The sequence below is a fragment of the Cryptomeria japonica genome, chromosome 3, assembly GCF_030272615.1.
Source record: "Cryptomeria japonica chromosome 3, Sugi_1.0, whole genome shotgun sequence".
Classification (NCBI taxonomy): Eukaryota; Viridiplantae; Streptophyta; class Pinopsida; order Cupressales; family Cupressaceae; genus Cryptomeria; species Cryptomeria japonica.
Genome location: NC_081407.1, coordinates 120879629 through 120899721, shown reverse-complemented (window position 1 = coordinate 120899721; position 20093 = coordinate 120879629). Strand labels below are relative to the sequence as shown.

At 35.9% G+C, this 20093-nt stretch overlaps 1 protein-coding gene and 1 long non-coding RNA gene across 2 annotated transcripts; one reads left to right on the top strand and one right to left on the bottom strand.

Moving 5' to 3' along the window:
• Positions 1-912: 912 nt before the first annotated feature.
• On the bottom strand, positions 913-16714 carry LOC131038737 (cytochrome P450 CYP72A616). Its single transcript, XM_057971275.2, has 5 exons — positions 16201-16714; positions 15761-15978; positions 15243-15484; positions 1885-2275; positions 913-1654 (listed from the first exon to the last, which is right to left on the bottom strand). The coding sequence occupies exons 1-5, from the start codon at positions 16472-16474 to the stop codon at positions 1229-1231; spliced, it is 1551 nt and encodes a 516-aa protein (XP_057827258.2). The 5' UTR covers positions 16475-16714; the 3' UTR covers positions 913-1228.
• On the top strand, positions 1540-15247 carry LOC131874577 (uncharacterized). The gene is made up of 5 exons (XR_009371925.1): positions 1540-1668; positions 4600-4813; positions 4917-6736; positions 12656-12731; positions 12902-15247. It is a non-coding gene; the product is annotated as an uncharacterized LOC131874577 (long non-coding RNA).
• Positions 16715-20093: the final 3379 nt, after the last annotated feature.

The following is a 20093-nucleotide window of genomic DNA, read 5'->3' as shown; positions in this document are numbered from 1 at the left end:
AAGTTGTCTTTTAGATGAAAAAAATAAAGATTTTTCTGCTTGCCACATCTATGAGAAGGGTTTTAGGCACATATTCAAACTTATCAAAGGCAAGAAGAGTCTCTTGAACTCTCAATATAAGAGGAAACTAAGTAGAAATAGTAGACTTACTTGACACCAAAGGAATATGGTGGATATTAGTAATGGAAGTAAGTACATCCATTAACTCTCCCAAAAGAAAAAAACCTTGTGCTATATGATCTTGCTTCTCATTGCAAAGGTTAACACCCTACAATTTACTATGCTGTTTTTTATCTTGCACTATTTCATCATTCTTTTATTTGCTACCATCATTTCCACAGTTTCATCTTGACTGTCTAAAGTATAGTGACATATTGGCTTTGGTTCCTTTTGGAGGAAGAGGTTGAGCTTTACCTTTCCTATGAGCCATGGTAAAATTATCAACGTTAGAAGGACAAACAATAGACCTTTGTAATTTGTTGTTTGCCCTTTTTGTCGTCTTGTAATAATTTCGTAGAAGAATCATATGAAATTTAAGCTGGGAACAATCATAAATACTTGTTCATAATGATAACATTCTAATGAATTTGAAAGGAGTGACTTCATAATTAAAGATTTAATGCCAAACAAAGATTTAAATCTATTGCTTACCACCACATATTTCACTTCTCAATCCCAACCAATCCAGCAACAACTACCATCCATGATTTTTAGCTCACAAAGTCCTTATACCCCTTGAATTGATAGGGCAAGGAGTAATCTAGGTATCATAGAGTTTAGGCATGGCTAAAACTTTTACATGCTTTACAATGTATGGCAAAACCAAATTAGAACCCAATGAATCACCCAAAAATTTCTAAGTTCATCTTTGCTTCAATTAAAAGACAATCTAATTTATGAATTCCCAAACTCTTTCAATCTGAATATTAAACATTGAGATTAAGATTGTATGGTGAAAATGACCAAATGACAAGGTTGCCATTTGCCTTGTGATGATCAATTTATTGAAATCTGATAGGTAATACAATATTAACAGTGGATATGGATCCAATTCACGTTTTAATAAAATCAAAATTCATACCCTATAATTTAAAAGAAATGTATCACGCTGTATACCAAACAGATCTTTGTTTACGTACTACATTTTCACAACACACGATCTAAATTGTCGCAAGTTCAAGATTTCGGAATGTCAAAAATTTACTCACACCTCTTCATTATTTTCAATTCAAATCATGTGGAGAATGACCTGAGCTCCATATTGGGGTTTAAGCATGGCCGAATGTACTGGTGCGTGGATATAATTAGGTGAAATTACGAAGGAAAACCGTTGCAGAATCATGGCCAGTACCACTTTGGCCTCTAGTAGTGCAAAGTTTTGACCAATGCACATCTTGGGGCCTAATGAAAATGGCATGAATGCATTTGGATGCTTGGCAGCTTTTGAAATTCCTTCTCTGAACCGCTCTGGGTTGAATTCGTCCGCGTTGTCTCCCCATAAAGATGGGTCATGGTGCATTGCAAGGATTGGAATATGAAGTTCAGTACCTGCAGGAATTGAGAATCTGCCAAGCTTTACTGGCTTATCCGTTTGTCGGACCAGCGCTATCACAGGTGGATAAAGTCTCAAGGATTCATTGAAAATCATCCCCATCTGCAATAGTAAGGGTACGCCATAGATTAATCCACAAATCAAAGTTTATCTTAATAGTTTTTTGAGGAATACAACAAATTTGTGGGAAACATAGACTAACTTTAAATCCTCCTCTGCTATCCATCCCAGCATTTCAAATAGGTAAATAGAATATTATGGAAACTAAACATGTTATAGACCATCAGGAAAACAAATGAAATCTGAGTAGGATTAATGGTATTTATTCTTACAATCTTTAGGCCATTCACAGTGTCTGCATTTGGAAAATCGTTCTTTCCACACACTTCGAAGACCTCCTTACGTGCTTGTTCTTGCCAGTCCTGATGCATTCCCAACAAGATCATGGTCCATGTCAAGAGGATTGTTGTAGTTGCCTCTCCAGCTGTATAGAAAGTTCTGCATTCAGCAATTATTTCATCTGTTGTCATGTCAATGTTCTTCTGCCCTTTTTCTCCTTGTTCCTTGTTGGCATTCATCATTAGTCCAAGTAAATCAGTACCGTAGTCCGCTGACTTTCCAACCCGAACAGTCCTCTCCCTGCTTTCAATCACCTGTCTTGCACAGTTACTGATCTCTTTTGTCAACCACCATTGTTGCATGTTCTTTTTCGTAGGAAGAAACCTGTTACAATAAATTGTTCCTAGAATTTATCAATCCTCACTGAATTTATATAGGAGAGTTGAAATTAGATAAATATTCTCCTTGGAAATTTCACCTAGGAATATCTCTGTATTGCTTACAGCATTACAAATGGGGATTAGACAGGAAAAAAGGCTTGTGAAATAGTTTCTAGAAATTGGAATAACTGTACTTAGAATAATTCCCTATGCTAAACCAACGATTTTATTCCTATTTCTTGTGCATTGACTACAGAGTGGTAAATCAGATCACCATCAAGATCAAGTTTATGAGTTGGATGCAACCTGTTAGTTTTAGTTTTGTAAGATTTTCTATTAAGCATCAATATTAACTATTTTTGTAATTAGATGCACCACGAGTAGATAAAAAGATAAATAAAGGATATAATTTATAGAAATATAATGTTTTGACTTGTTTATAATATGGAGTGCATAGAATAGGATTTCTGGCTAGCTTTTGGGAGAAACAATGTACTTTTGGGTTGCCTACTTCCTAGAAGAATTCGAAGTTGTAGTTGCATGAAAACAAACAGTAAGCATACACGGGTAAAGTCAGCAGTTTGTGTTATATGATATTCAAAAAGTTCCGAGGCAAAGAAGTTGAGCCATTATTGAGAATAGTCTAATTTGCAGTTATAACTTATAACCATGATGCACCGACAAGATATACTCTTGCAGTTCTAGTATAGGCAACACTAACAATTATATTCCTTTTTTTAAAACAATTTTCATTGTCTTTTGTACATGGAATAAAATAGATCACTTCCTAACAAGTAGAGTTAGCCAAAGATAATTGGCATGCACTACTAGAAAATTAAGCACACAAATATGAAGTTAACTTCATAGCAAAAGATCTTTTAGAGAATCTCTCTAAAACTAACAATTCTTCATACCATAATTCATCAGTAAAGCTATAAATTTTAGACATAACTCGTCATAATCAGGTATATAAAACAATCAGTAAAAGACGGTAAGGAAGAAAAAAATGTACAATGGTAAGAAAGCTGGATGTAAATGGAAAAATTAGTTTAGGGACATGAACTGTATAAAAAATTTAAAAAATGTTTCATGATACCTAGTCTCTTGAAATCTATGGATGTTTTTCCCTGAAGTTGCAGCCTTCCCACATAGTGCCCAACATTTAATAAAAAATGGGAATAAAAGAGGGGATAAACTGAGGTTAGGTGTTTGATATTGTAAAATTGCCTGTTTTTGTGTGACTAAATTACTCCAAATACATCTCGTCTGTCATAAGTCAGTTTAGAATTCTCTTAAAAATAGAACCTTAATCTTGATTATGGGATGTAAATGCAATATGTAGTGCTGATAATTAATAAATGGCTGAATAATTAAGTAGGACCAGCTCCTGAAATCCCGCTAGAACCTGGAAATAAACTCACATAATATTCCCATAAAATAGGATGCCATTAGTTATAAGTTGGTTTCCCTTACACCCTTTCCAGTAATGTTGAAATTAAAGTAAATTTAGTAACTATGATCTTGGATAGCGTTCCTTAAAGCTATTCGGGGGTTATCCCTACTAAGAATAAGGTTGAGAAGTCCTCTAATTGACCTAAGGATTTGTATGTAACCCACTTAGAGGATTAATTTATGAATTCAGGGTAGATAAGAAAGTTTTAAGATGCAGTCATGAGCCCTAGGTGGAGGAAATTTGAAACTTTATTAAGGTACCTGGCTAGTAGATGACTACAAGCCTAAACCAAATATAATGCAAGAGTGGTTTAGTTGGCTGTCACCAGTATTGTGTAGGTGATGGATGCCAGGAGCTATTCATTGTATCTTTATGATTTAGGTTCGGTTTATCCAGTTGTGATGCGGAGCATCTCCCCTAGATCCTCCTGCCCACGTTCTGACCGTGGAATTAAGTTAGTTTCTATTTTGGTCTACCTTTATTTTCTTCCTGCTGTTTCTGTTTTGTTGTGGCAGTTTTGGGTTTTGTCTCTTTTGGGGCTGTGTGTGGCCTGTGGACTGGTACGCTGGCTGGGAGTTTTTTAGTATTTTTTTGTTTCAAGTTTGGGTGAGCTGAGTTGTGGGGAACGAACGGATGAGAACAGAGGAGTGGTGTAGGGAATGATAGTTTATTTTCTGGGATAATATTGTGGGGGATTTGCAGAGATGTAACTGGTTTATCTAATAAGGAATGAGAAACTAATAAAAAACAATTTGTTTTTGAGAATTATTTAACTTGAATCAGCTCTTGATATTTTCTGGGTTAGTGCTGTTATTTGTTCTCTGCAAATATAATGTCCTTTTTTTTGGTTTTGAGCTGCATCATTTTGGTATCAGAGCACCTTTCATGGCCCAGAGGGGAACCTGGGGTAGAAGAGGTCGAAGAAATGCCAAAGGGCAAGACAATGCTGTAGATGAAGTGCTCAGGAGGTTGCAGACCCTTTAGGCCAAATTATTGCATGAGGATTCTGAGGAAGAACCAGAAGACCAAGGAGGTCAAGGGGGAGCCATTGATCCCATAGAAAGACTTATTGAGGCCTTTACCAAACAGGTAACTAAAGTTAAGGTTGAAGTCCCTGATTTTATAGGGGAGTTAAATCCAGAGCTGTTCTTAGATTGGATTGAAGAATTATAAATTTTTTTTGATGTGAAAGGGATTGAAGAGACTGATCTACACCGGGTCAAAGTTGCTACATCCAAACTGAAGTCTTATGCTGCTCTATGGTGGGAGAATCTCCAAACAACTAGGAAAAGACAGGGAAAAGAGAAAATCAGACTTTGGCCAAAGATGTTAAAACTCTTGAGAGCTAAGTTCATACCCTCGGATTATCAGCAAAAACTCTTTAAAGAGTTTCAAAATCTGAAGCAAAGAGAGCTGATCATATCAGCTTATACTGAAGAATTTTTGAGGTTGCAAATCAGGACTAATTTAGGAGAAGATGATGAGCATGCAGCAGCTAGATACATTAGTGGACTTCGATTCCAACTCCAGAATGAATTAGCCTTACTCAAAGTGAGTACCGTGGATGAGGTATATCAATTAGCCTTGAAAGTAGAAGAAAAAATTGAATAGGATTGGTAAAGTGGCAAACAAAAGATGTGGCGGCATTTCAAGTATAGTTCCAAAACAGCTAATGGAGAAGAGCCAGAAGATGATGTAAAGCCAAACTTCCAAGGGAGGGGTGGTCTTAGAGGTAGGGCACGAGAACAACGATTATCTGAAGGATGGAAACCCTTGAAAGGCTTCATTTGTTGTGAAGCCCATAAAGCTGTAGACTCTCCTCCAAATCCCAGGAGAGCAATGGTAATCCAAGAAAAAGGAGAAGAGCCCTTGAGAGAAGACGTTGCAGCAGAAATAGGTGAGAGTTTGATGTTGAATAGACCTTTGATTGCTGGTGACAAGGAAACCCCCACAGCTGATTGGAGAAGGAATAGTGTGTTTTGAATGCAATGCAAGTGAAAAGATAAGGTGTGCAAAGTAATTGTGGATTGGAGGATCCACTGATAACCTGGTAAGTACAAAATGGTGCAAAATTACAGCTGGTAGGTATGTATTCCAAAACGAGTTATAAAATTTCTTGGTTAAAAAAGGAAAGTGTGCTTGTGAATCAATCTTGTCTAGATGACTTCAAAATTGGCCCTTATGAGGATAGAATGTTATGTGATGTAGTACCAATGGATGCTTGTCACCTGTTATTGGGTAGGCCTTGGTTATATGACAGAAGTGTAACTCACCATGGCAGAGAAAATGCCTATGAGATTCGGCAAGAGGGTAAGCTTCATGTATTGAAACCATTTAAAGGAGGAGAGAAAACTGAAATAAAAGATTTGTCTTTGACCACAGTGGGCTGTAAAGAGTCTTTTAGAGAATCTAAGGGAGGGACTTGCCATCTATTGTACCCTCTAGAAAATAAGAATTCAAATCAGCAGATAATTCCGTTGAAGGTACAAGAACTGTTACAACTTACAACAATATTCTGATTTGACACTGTCTGACCTACCAGCTGGTTTGCCTTTGTTCAGAGGCATTACCCATCAAATTGATCTTATCCCAGGTGCCAAACTTCTGAATGAAGTTGCTTATAGGTTGCCTCCACTAAAAAATGAGGAGACAAATTACTGAATTATTGAAAAAAGGATTTGTAAGAGAAAGCATGAGTCCATGTGCCACACCTACTCTAGTCTCTCCTAAGAAGGGGGGTAAATGGAGGCTATGTATGGATTCTAGAGCCATTACCAAAATCACTGTGAAGTACTGATATCCCATACCTAGGATGGATGACTTATTAGATTGTTTGTCAGGGGCTAAAGTTTTCTCCAAATCGACCTCAAAAGTGGTTACCATTAGATTCAGATCTGTGAAGGTGATAAGTGGAAGACTGCCTTCAAAACACAAGATGGATTATATGAGTGGGTGGTGATGCCATTTGGACTATCCAATGCTCCAGCTACTTTCATGCGAACAATGAACCAGGTATTCAAATAGCATATTAGAAAATTTATCATAATTTATTTTGATGGTATCTTGATTTTTTAGTAAAAATATGGAGGAGCACTTAGAACATTTGAAACAGTGTTTGACATACTTAGAGCAGAAGGGTTGTTTATCAACCTTGAAAAGAGTGATTTTTGCAAGGATAAGTTGGTATTTTTGGGAAATATTATTTCAGTAGATGGATTGAGCATGGACCCAGAAATTAATCAAGGCTATCCTTGAGTGGCCTTCTCAAAGCATCACCAAGGTTAAGAGCTTCCATGGGTTGGTGAATTCTACAAGAGATTCATTAAGAATTTTAGTGGCATTAGTGCACCAATAACTGATTTCACTAAAAGAAAGGATTTCACTTGGACAAGAGCAGCTGATGTGAGCTTCGAACGGCTTGAGAAGAAGGTTACTAAAGCACCTATTCTTGCTTTGGCAGATTTTGACAAACTTTTAACAGTGAAGTGTGATGCTTCAAGAGTAGCTATTGGGGGAGTGTTAAGCCAAGAGGGAAAGCTTGAGGCCTTTTTCAATGAGAAGTTGTGCAACACAAGAGTGGTAAAACTAATGTAGTGGCTGATGCCTTGAGCAGAAGGCGTCATTTATTGGTGGTAATGAATCATGAGTTGGTTGGCTTTGAAGAAATGAAGAATACAAATAATCCAAACTTTGGTCACATATATGCCATTCTCAGCAGTCAAGACCATTCATTTATGCATCCATTTGGAGACTACTAACTGCTGGATGGATTTTTGTTTAAAGAGAATCAACTCCGCATTCCATTTGGATCTAGAAGGGAATAACTCATGAGAGATGCACTCAAATGGGTTGGGAGGTCACTTTGGAAGAGATAAGACGTTTGGGATAGTAAGTGAACAATTCTTCTGGTCTAATATGAAGATAGATGTGGACAGATTTGTTGCTGCTTGTAAGGTGTGTCAAATTGTCAATTAGAAAAAAGGAAGACATCAAAATACTGGTCTATACATGCCTTTACCAGTGCCAAGGGAACCATACTGGTCTATACATTTCTTGGGTCTTCCACGAACCCAAGGAGGTAATGATTCAATGTTTGTAGTGGTGGACCATTTTTCTAAAGTGACCCATTTCATTCCTTGTAAGAAGACTAATGATGCAAGTCAAGTGGCCCATTTGTTCTTTAGAGAAATTGTGTTATTGCATGGTATCCAAAAACCATAACTAGTGACAGGGACACCAAATTCTTATGCCACTTTTGGAGAGTTTTGTGGAAAAAGTTGAATAGCAGATTGCAATTTAGTTCAGCGTATCATCCTGTTGTGACGTTTTCACACATCGCCCCATTGCAAATGGGGACCCCTGCTTTTTTTTGCTTTTTAGGGTTTGTCTTTTTAGGTTTTTTAGGGTTTTGTTAGTTAGCCTTTGCATTTTGAGTGTCGCCCGGGGGATCACATGGATAAGCAAGTCCGGCTTGAGTGAGGTCCTGATCCTGAAATTTGGCTAAGTTTGGAATGTCCTGATCCTGAAATTTGACTAAGTCTGGAAACTGAAAAACCTCAAAAAACTAGATTTTGCAATATAACTCCTGGAGGTCTGAAACCACTCTCAAACATCCTGAAAGTATTATTATACTTAAATGTTATATTCCATAAAAATTATCCTGATAGAGAGTTCAAAAAGTCAAATTTCGCTCCTGTCCTTCACTGAGGATCCAGAGTGAATTTCGCTCCTGTCCCTCTCCAAGGGACCAAGGCAAAGCGCTTCTGTCCCTCACCAAGGGACCAGGGCGAAAATACTTATTTGAGCCATTCCTGGCCTTGTTTGGTTAAATTGAGACATCAAAAGCATGGTGAAGGACAAAATGAGCATGATAGAGCATCCAGACTTGATCAAAAACAATGAAATGATAAAGTTTTTGCCTAGAAGGTCAAATTCGCTCCTGTCCCTCACTGAAGGACCAGAGCGCTTTTCTTTATATGCACAATTTTAGACCTTTTTTGGACATTAACTTTTATTCATAGCATGAAGTAAGATGATATCTTCCTTAGCCAAGACATTTTTTGATGAAAATTGTAACGATTTGGCCTAGAGAGCAAAATTCGCTCCTGTCCCTCACTGAAGGACCGGAGCTTGAATCCCAAATTTGCATTATCCTCACAAGACTTAAACAATTTTGCGATTGGAAGAGGCCAAGGGGAGTGTGCTCTGTCCGTTGAATATAATTTAAGTGGGCCACAAAGGAGAAAACCAACCTAAATGACAAGTTCGCTCCTGTCCCTCACCCAGGGACCAAGGCTATTTTCAAAGGGCGCTCCTGTCCCTCTCCAAGGGACCAGAGCGATTTTCCCTCAAGGCAAGTTTTTGGCAAAAGGAAAGCAAGTTTCGCGTTTGAGGTGGGTGGAGGAAGACACAATCGATCCGTTGAAGATAATTTTCGAAGCTAGCAAAGGACGAATTGGCTTGTAATTGCAAAAGTGCTCCCGTCCCTCACTGAAGGACCGGAGCTTGAATTTCAAATTTGCACTGTTCTTGCAGGATCAAGACAATTTTATGATTTGAAGAGACCAAGGAAAACATGATTTATCCATTGAATATAATTTGGAAGGCTAACAAAGGACGGATAAGCTTGGATTTGCAAAATAGCTCCTGTCCCTCTCCAAGGGACCAGGGCGAAAAACCTAATATCCAGTCCTTCTCGCCAAGTTTGGACGAATCTAGGCCAAAGCACAAGTTTGGAATGATACTTAAGGTGCTTCGGGGTGGAATGGAGTTGCAAGGACCACAAATTTCGATGACAATTGGCAAAAGCGCTCTTGTCCCTCTCCAAGGGACCAGAGCGAAGTTATCAACATTCGTTATTTTTTGCCTTATTTTAGCAAATTGCATTAGATGCCAAATTCGTTAAAAACTTCAAAATATTTTAAAAAATTTCAATTAAATTGGCATTTAATAAAGGCGCATGGCATTTAATAAATTAATTTTTGAGCCTTAGAAAAATCGAAATTTTAATTATAAAGGCATTTAAAATTAATTTTTATTAAATTAAAATTAAAAGATGAAGTGCTTGAGGTATTATTTTTATTCATTTTATCAAGTCGGCCTCTTCCTTTTTTAATTTTATTTATTTTTTGCCTTTACTTGCAAGGTCGGCCTCATGGGTAAGTGGAAGGTGAGCGCTCTATATATTGGAGGTGTTTTTTTTCACAATTCAAATCATTCTTGCATTATCTCTCATGCGAACTTGAAGAGCAATTTGAGGAAGGCGAAATTCACCTTGAAGGCTATTGGAGAGGCGTATTTCTTGCTAGATTGGAGGATAAATTCCAGATGTTTTGAAGGTATTTGAAGGCGAATTTCCAGATTTTTGAAGAGGAAGGTGGAGTTCTTTTCCAAGCTAAAGGAGGTGCATTGTATCCAAGGGAGAGCTTTGATCTACATTTTGCCTAGCAAAATTCATCTATTTTTACATCATTTCTTAGAGTTAATTCTCAAGAAGAGGTATGGCAAAACCATCTTGACACCCTTATTCAAGGTTTGATTTTTTTAGACATTTTTTAGAAAAGTCTAAGTATTGCATGGTTAATTAGGAAATGATAACTCAAGATTTATCATGAAGTTTCCTAATTAAAATCTTGAATCTTCCTTTTAAAGTTTAATTTTTAGATTTCAAGATATATTACTAATTTTGAAATGTTGTGTAGTTATCAAGATGGCGACTCCCAAGCTCGAAGGATCTACAAGTCGGAAGGTTCTCCTCAAGGAAAATCAAGCCAGATCAAGGACGGTCTCCTCAAGGACGATCAAACAAGGACAAGGGCGGCCTCCTCCAGTCTAGCATTCCAAGGCGAGGTACATCATCATCCTGCAAATCAAGGACACAAGAAGTCAGAGCAAGGGTTCGTTGAAGAAGCAGATAGTTCCAGAAGAATTAATTAAAGCTAGCTTCTCAACAACATCAAGTTGAATATTTACCAAGTTACAAGTGTCAGACGAGGCGGCATCCTAGTCATCACTTCTCCAGTCAGTGTGGTCCACCTCAGCATGTCCAGATTCAATGTACCTAACTCATGGAAGGTGGCACAAACTCCGATGTACCTACCCCGACTATCCATTGGTCGATTTTTCTAGAGAGGACATGTGTCCAAGCAATACAATTTTATCATTGGTCAAGCATTAAATGTTATGTAATGGTTGTAACAAACCCTAATTAGGGTTTTCATTGTTGAATCTTGGCCATTGATCTCGAATTGATCTAAGCCATCGAATTGTATTGAGGGCACTATATAAGCCCTGGCATTTCATTTTGTAAGGGCAGTTAGGAAGGAGTTGGAAAGTGGTTAGAAGACAAATAGAGAGTAGTTAGCTAGTTGATAGAATAGTAATTAGAGTAGAGTAGAGAGAGAAGGCAAAGATTGTTGCCAAGATGTTGTTGTAAAAGACTTGTAACTTCATTGAAGAAATGGTGAAATTTATGGGTCGATTCGACAATTTGCATGGTCTTTATACTTCTCATATTCGATTTCATGTTATTAGATGAGTGGAAGAAATATGCTTGATTGATGGTGAAATTCGCATATCCATACTACTAGCAGTTTGTTGATTGTAGACTTGCCTTGTGTAGTCAACTGGAATCGTTCAGCTTAAGCTTAACTTCAATTGTCGCTTCTTCATTGATATGCATCAACCTGATGGTGTCTATGCCTGCAGTGATGATTTGAACATCATAAAGCTTCCCTTCGAAGATCGCACTAGCCTTGTGGAGATGGTCTTGCGATGTCAAAACAAGACCTAGTTAGAGTTTCATCAAAGATCAATCATTGCTCCTACATTCTTAGTATTAGGATTAGATCCTCTCTTCGCCCTCATCTTTTTTCCATTTTTCAAATCTAAGGCAGTAAGATCCTGTGTTCCAGCAATATTCAAAGGCAAATCAGAAGTTCAATCATCAAATGTAAGTCCCCTTGTGATTCCAGCAAATCACATCATACCACAGAGAGCTTATCCACACGTAGAGATCCTACATACAAGAACCTTGAAGTTTCTCCGATTGATCCTTTTCGCGATATCTTCAGCATTCGGAAACTTTATTCAAGAGAGGATAAGGTACCCTTGGGTATTTTATTCTGTGTTAGGCTGTGTACAAAATACATGTCAACACATCCCCAAACCAATTGTCAAATGGAGGTGCTAAATATGAGCTCAGGCAACCTATTAAGGTGTTTAGTTGGGAACAATCCTCGACAATGGGATTTGATGATTCCTCAAGATGAGTTGCCTATAATTCCAGCATAACAGATCTACAGGTAAGTCTGCATTTCAAATTGTATATGGAGCAAATCCTAAGGGAGTTATGGACTTGGTTGATTTGCCAATAAGCCCAGATAACAGTCAAGAAGCTACTGATTTTTTAGAACATATCCAAGAGATACATAAGCAAGTTCAGCTCAAATTGCAGTCTATTAATGGACAATATAAGAAGAGAGATGATTTGCATCAGAGAGAAAGGTCTTTCAAGAGGGAAAAATGGTCATGGTTCATCTAAGCAATGATGCAGGGGCTTCCACGTGGAGGGAGCCTCAATTTAAACTTTCAAACTTTCCTTCACATAAGAGTTAGATTTTGAATGTTTAGGCTTGAGGAGTGGAGTCCCCGTAAAGACACTAATTTTGGCAAATTTTTAGATGGTTCTGAAAATAACGGATGGGAGTGGATTGTTGCATGTAAGGTTTTTAGGAGTGCTTCTTTGGGAAGCTGTGCATAGCATTTTGAGGGCATCAGTTTTTGGAGTGAGTCTTTTTTTTCCTGTTTTTGGGGTTGCAGGGTTTTCTGTGGAAAAGAAAAGAAGAAACTACAGATTTTGGGCAAATAGGGAAAGCTGGAAGCATTTTTTGTTTTTGAGGGTTAGAATAATCCATGTTTTTGCCGGTGCAGGTTTGATTTGAAGTTTGGGGAGCTCGAAGGATGCTTAGGAAGACATTGTTGATGCTGATAAAACCTTTTGTTGCAGGTCTATGATCAGATCCAAATTAGATTTGAATATTGTTTTGAGAAGCCAATAGCCTTGGCTCTTTGTTTTGTAAACTTGGTTTCAATTTCAATAGCAATTTCACAAGTTTTGGTGCATAAATTTGGTGTCTAAATGAACTCATTTTTCTGATTAAAATCAGATTTTTGTAGTGTTCAAGTGTGTTTTCAGGTGTTTGTTGAGGTGTGTTGCAGCCCATTGCATCAAGCAAGGAAAGATATCCCCAAGGCACCTACAACAAATTGAAGCCCAAGAAGATTGGGCCTTGCAAAATTTAAAAAAGGATAAATGACAACACCTACTAAATTGATTTGCCTGAGGGTTTGGACATCAGTCCCATTTTTAATGTTGCTGACCTTTATTCATATTCAGCTGGAACTATGGAAGACCAGATGGAAGATGGGCACCATGAGAAGGATGAAAACCTTTGGAGTAAGTAGTTCCGAAAGAAGAAAAGGGAGCGAGTTGAACAGGTACTAGATACCAAATTGGTGGCAACACGATCTAGGTCATATAAGCTTTATTTCGTTAAGTGGGAAAATTTGCCAGATTCTTACAATTCATGGATCACTGAAGCTAATTTGATGAAGCATAGTCTCCCAGAACCAGGAGGTTCAGATTTTCTCAGAGGGGAGAATGATGCGGAGCATCTCCCCTAGATTCTCCTGCCCACATTCTGACCGTGGAATTAAGGGAGTTTCTATTTTTGGTTTTCCTGTAGTATATTCCTGCTTTTTCTGTTTTGTTGTGGTAGTTTTGGGTTTTGTCTGTTTTGGGGCTGTGAGTGGTCTGTGGACTGGTCAGCTGCAGCCACGCTGCTGGCTGGGAGTTTCTTTTAGTTTGTTTTTTTTGTATAAGTTTGGTTGAGCTGGGTTGTGGGGAAGGAACGGATGAGAACAGAGGAATGGTGTAGGGGATGGGAGTTTATTTTCTGGGACAATATTGTGGGGGATTTGCAGAGATTAACTGTTTTATCGAATAAGGAATGAGAAAATGAGAAAAAAACAAATTTGAGAATTATTTAACTTGAATCAGCTCTTGTTATTTTCTGGGTAAATGCTGTTATTTGTTCTCTTCATATTTAATCTCCTGTTTCTTGGTTTTGAGCTGCATCAAGTTGTTACTAACTTACTAGTACTATGTGGGTAATAAATGCCAAGAGATAATAGTTGTATTAAGGGTTTAGCCAATTATCACCAGTATCATGAAGGTGACGGATGCTAGGGGCTACCCATGGTAGGAAGGGTTTAGTTGGCTTTCACTACCGCCATATAGGTGGTAAATGCTAGGAGCTACCGAAAACCGGGAATGACCAACTCTTCACCAGTGGCATAGAGGCAATAGATGTCTGAATCAGTCGGCTCAACTGGTTCAATGCTTTTGTGGGAATCTTATTTGCAGCCAATGGTATCTTGTGGGTATGCTTACCATTCCTTTTTTCAATGGTGGAGAGAAGCTTGCTTCCCATTACACCTGCTAGTGATTTAGGAATGAGAATGGAGTCATGGTGTAGTATGGGATGCACTGCAGTCCTCTTTCTAGCTGCCATCTTGCACACATGACTATATGCCTAAGTGTGAGGGTAGCCACACTATCTCAAAGAAAGCACCATTGCAGATTTGTGCTAACTTAAGTTTGTACACCATAGGCACTCCTTATTTATGATCATTACATAACGGATTGTACTTACTCATTGTACTATGTATTTTGCTAACTCAAAGAAAGGTTAATCATTCTATCCATTCGATGCATAGATAGCTGAATTAAGGCTGATATATTTCTGATTCATGAGATGTTCTTAAAAACCATGCTATTGTAGGAATTGCTACTACAATGCATTCTAATACAACAATTGATGGTTTTGTCAATAATAGGAACTTTGTGTGTGTCACTAACACCACTGCAGGTTCTTCTTTATGGCTGTTGCTATGATTGGAAAAGATTCTTATGCAAACAGAAACCAAAAAAAAAAATCTGTAGTAACAAGGGTGTTATCACAATATCTACTGGATGTGGAAGTTGTTTAGCTAGAGGCGCTAACTCTAATTGTGTGTAAGTGCATTGTAGCTACTAGACAGCTTGTAACAGTTCATAAATCGATAGATGTTGAAATGAATCAAAATGAGAATGAGGTTTGTGTTTCCTTGAACGCGTTTAAATTTTAAATTGACAAAAATCCTCTTATTTGTTCCAGAAATCTTCAATCTCATACGTGGTTCTCCTATCCGATTGTTATCAATTCCTTGTGTGCTTTGGTTTACAATATAAGAGTGAATTCATAAAAAGAAGAAACTACTTAAAACTATTTTTACAAACAGAGTAACACTTCTTAGAGCCATACATTTAAGATAGCAAATGTGAACTTTTTTGAGAAACCATGTATGATGGAAAAATGCGAAGGAAGATGCTCACATGTTTTAGCATCCCAATAATTATAAAACATTTCTAGACAACTCCTACTAACAATTTACTTGTAAGGCAAAAATTAGTGACCTGGAACCCGGAATATTGAAACTACGAGAACTTTCAAATATGAGCAGCATTCTCTGGGATAGTAAATGGAACATGTATTTTCCCTCTGCATAACTGCTTCCAAATGCTGTGTGTGAAATAACATCTGATGTAAGACAAGAAAACTCTTTCAAAACATTAATTTCATTGGCACCTGAAGATACCAATTTCCTCCATTCTTTGATCATATTGGTCCCACACTCTGCAATTTGAGGAATCATGCCCTGACATAGAAGATATATCATGAAAATAATGGGTCATTAATAAATACAAAACTGCCTGATCTCTGTAAGAGTCAAAGAAGCATAAATGTGGAAACATTGGTGTACTTGAAGATAATATTACACAAATTCTATGGCATAAGGGAAAATAAACCTTAAAGAATGTTGTTATGTTGTGAAAATACGAACTACCCTGCCAGAAGTGACTCTACTGTGCTCAAGATTTACAATGAAGTATGTATTCAAGCTCTCAGAATTGTGGAATTTCAAAGATTTTACCTTTAAGACATCCATATGAAAAGAAGGATTAATGATTTTCTTATGCTGCACCCATTTTTCACCCTCTAACTCTACAAGTCCCCGATGTTTCAATGGCTTAGGGTTACTTGGAACTCTTTTGTAGTTCCCAAACTTGTTGGATAGTATCTCTCTCACAAGCTGAGGATCAGGAACATAAAGCCTGGGCTTATTCCCAAACCAGTAAACATACACCTGCCCTGCATCACACATAAATACATGTACTTCATTAATTGGGTGACATAGATCGTCCTCTTCTTACTACTAAGCATAGTTCAATATCCATCTTATAGGATTGCATCACTGTATGATGAATGGTGACCATGACAAAATCCATAGATATAAACTTCATTGTGAAATACTGCTTAACTAATTCTTTTGAGCTCATTTAAATGTTTCAGATGGAGAGAATAGACATGTACCATAGGTTTTGCTCCATTGATGAAAAGCTGGAAGAACTCGAGGAACTATGTTGTGTCCTGACAGTGACTTTGTATTAGAACTCTCCTGTCTGGCCATTTTAACAGTATCAGGAGCATTCCCATAGATAATCTTGTAAGAAGGGCCTTGAATCCCTTGAGCTTCAAAGAGCTTTTTAAAATGCAGTGGTTTAAACCATATGACCTTTGCAACTTCCAGTAGAATAATTGCTAAACCAGCTGAAACCACAGTTACAGCCCAGAAAAGAAATCCCATATTCTAAACCAGCAGATAATTTTTTGTCCTAAGAAAAACAAATTGAAACCAGCACTGAATTGTTAGCTCAGATCGAATTACCTGTGTTTGAAGGCACCATGTGGGTGTACATTTATAGATGTAGAATAAGATATATGATCGTTTGCTATACGAATGTGGAGACCGGTTTCAAGAGCAATTACGATTCTGTATTTTCTATTACTAATTGACTTTGAAAATGGACAAAATTTATGTAGCAGACGTAATCAATGACAATTTATGGAACATACGTGATCATGTTGGTTTTATATTTGACTGAGGAGAACGGTAAAAAATTATGCATTAGAAATGTAGATATTTACGTAATCAAAGATGTGAATGGTTATGGAATTTTATTTGTTAAAATGTCGATAGTAATGTAATTTTATTGGTTTTATCTTTGAATGAGAATGATTGACAAAATATATGCATTACGTGGGGCACAATTTATGTATCAAACATGTGGATAGTTACAGAATGATTGTCTGTATTTTTTTCGGATCACATTCAGTGATCCATCATTGGATGATAGAAAGCATCACAGGGAGAGAAAAATGATGCTCTCTATCATCCTATGATGGATCACCGAGTGTGTTCCGAAATGTTGATGCAAAAAAAACATACAATCATATCCAGGAACAACAGCTTACAGATTGTGAAAAACTGATATCTTTAATAGTTACAAAATCTTATTTGTTAAGATGTGGATGGTTATGCGTTTTTATTGGTTTTATATTTGATTTTGAGGATAGAAAAAATGATGTATTAGAAATGTGAATATTTACTAATCTTGATGGTTTTATATTTGATACGTGTGTCTAAATTTTGTCATTGAATCAAAATTCAATTCTATTAATGACTTGAAAGATGTGCCCATTATTATATATGTTATAATAGTCATTTTCTATTGTGAAGTTGTAGAGTAAATTAATATGAAAATGAATATTGGCTTTAGTAGAATTACATTATTGATTTTAAAATTATTTTATCTCTTTCAATGATATTTATAACACCTTTAAATCTTTACATTAAGATTTGCACAAATAAATTTTAATATTTATTTTTAATCAATAACTATTTTTTGTAACAACTTTGACCTGGATACTCTTAATTGTATTGTCCCTTCTAATAACCATAACTTCATATGCTTTACATTTTGTTTTATGCTTAAAAAAAAAATCATTTGCAATAACACTATCCTAAAAATATAGCTAGCTAGAATTTACTTCTAACTATATTCTCTAAATCATTGGCAAGAGCAATGCATCTCTTGTTTATGTCTATTTTCTAATACTTTCGTACTAATATTTATTTAAGTAATATACAATACAAAATCTACAATTTTGAATTACATAAGAAACTATTTTTATATTTTATGTAGATATATTTTTCATAGATTGATGTATTAAATTATACATTTACTGTAGCGTGAATTTAAAAATACAATTTTTGTTTTATTTCTTGTTTATGATAATTGTAGTTATTTTAAGTAATTAATTTAGATTTAGCTAATTTTAGAGTAGAAGTTTTGTTTATAAGGAGGTGGGTTGTTGGAAAATGAGAACTTTTCTATGGTTGTGGAAGACATTGTAAGAGAATTTATGTGAAGCACCTTAATTTTAAAAATAGAAAAAATATTGTTTATTATTTTTAGTATTTATTTTTTTATATTTTTAATGATAAGTAAAATTTATTTATTTATCATAGAATAGAATACTTTTTTATTATAAATCAAGTGATATGATAGGTGAGTGTAAACCATATCTTTGAAATTTGAAATTATAGATTACATGGAGTGAAATATCTTAGAATTATTTAAGGGGAGAAGTTAAAGAGTAATTAAAATATAATATCTTATTAGAGTCTATTTTTCTATAATTACCAACTTATGTGAAGCTATTTGCATAGTGCAGATTCCGTAAGAAAATCAGGAAAGAATTTGGGATAAGGTATATATGATAGTAGAGCAAAGGTAGAAGCCATCATGAAAGCTATATCACTTGAAGGTTTATTGAGTTACATTATGTGTATCATAACATTTAAACAAAGCCATTGATTTTAATGATGACGGGCATTAGGATTTATGATAGCAATGAGCTAGACATACATGAAATTATTGTACAAAAAGATTGGATGATTATTAGGGGCAAAATTTGTATGGTTGCCAACATAATTACTAAAGCAATGCTATATATCATTTTAAGGGAGAAATATCTGAAGAATCTCAAATAAGTATTGCACAAAATGGTGTTCATACTCTTCAAACTCTCTAGAATAAATCCACGCTTTACATTTCCTTGTTATTGAAAAGCTAAAGTTTACAAGGTAAAATAAAATTATATAGACTTGAAAAGAAAAATAAGGGCATTAGGCTAATTAAGTAAATAAAGATAATCAAGCAAAACTTAATTTAAGGATATATTGTGTAGTATATATGGAGTGGAATTGGATGGTTTAAATTAGATAATATCAAATTCAATAATCATGACCACTTTATAAATAATAACAAATAATGATAGAATATTTAACTCTATAATCGAAGATTGAGTGCTAATTGATGAAGATAGTGAAGTGGATGTGACACAAAATTTGGAAATGTGCTAGATAGTCATGTTTCGATGAGAGTAAAAAAATTCTTCTATGTTAATGTGTTGGTTCACCTTCACGGTTCTAGATCTAGTTAATGGTTGTCAACTCAACCAATGGCTTTCTTCAAATTTTGAAGGGTTTGTGCAATAAGTGGTGTTAAGGTTGTTGAGCTCTTGACTTCTTAAGAGGTTCATCCCTTCTCCTTTGACCTCTTAATGGTAGACGTTTAGGGAGTAGGCCTTTTAGGAGCTTTATCTTCCCAATTTAGTTAAGAGATATGTTTTAACTTCCCTAGACAATTATCTAAAAAGTAGATTACTAATTGATGATAATTTTTTTATCACATTCTCAAGGTTCTCAGTCAAGTTGGTAGTATTTAAAAATATCTCAGCAAAGAACAATATTCAAGCATACACATGAAATCTAGAATGATTGCTAAGTTATTCACATGTGCTAGGATGAGTGTAATTATATATGATAGATCCTTTTTTTGATTTGAGTATAGATGTAAATGATTATTCTTGTGATAGTCAACAATTCTCTATGTAAATGATAGAAGTTGATGTCTTTTATACATGAACATAACACTAAATTGTAAAGTAAGCCTTGGACAAAAGCTTAAGATTAGGCCAATCAAATAAATATTTGATTTTGATTTTGCATTTAAAAGGATCAATATTGTGGCTATGCTGATGACCTCACACCTATGGACGCAACCTAGGTCAAATACTCAAGTTGAATCTATTCTCAATAATATTAGATTATGGATTTGGATTAGATTCGTAATTAGGATCAAATAGGTAAGATACTTGGATTGAGATTATGTGTATGTTGGGACTCATTAAATTTGAGTCAAGTTTTGAGGCCCAATTCAATTTTTTGGTTTGCATTTCCAAATGAGTCGGTTTGAATGGCCTAGTTAGAGAGAGGGCAAAAAGGAGCCAGTTGATTTTCAGAGGGTAAGGTTTGGGAAACATGTTCTACACCTTTCATTTGACCTATTCAGTGATGT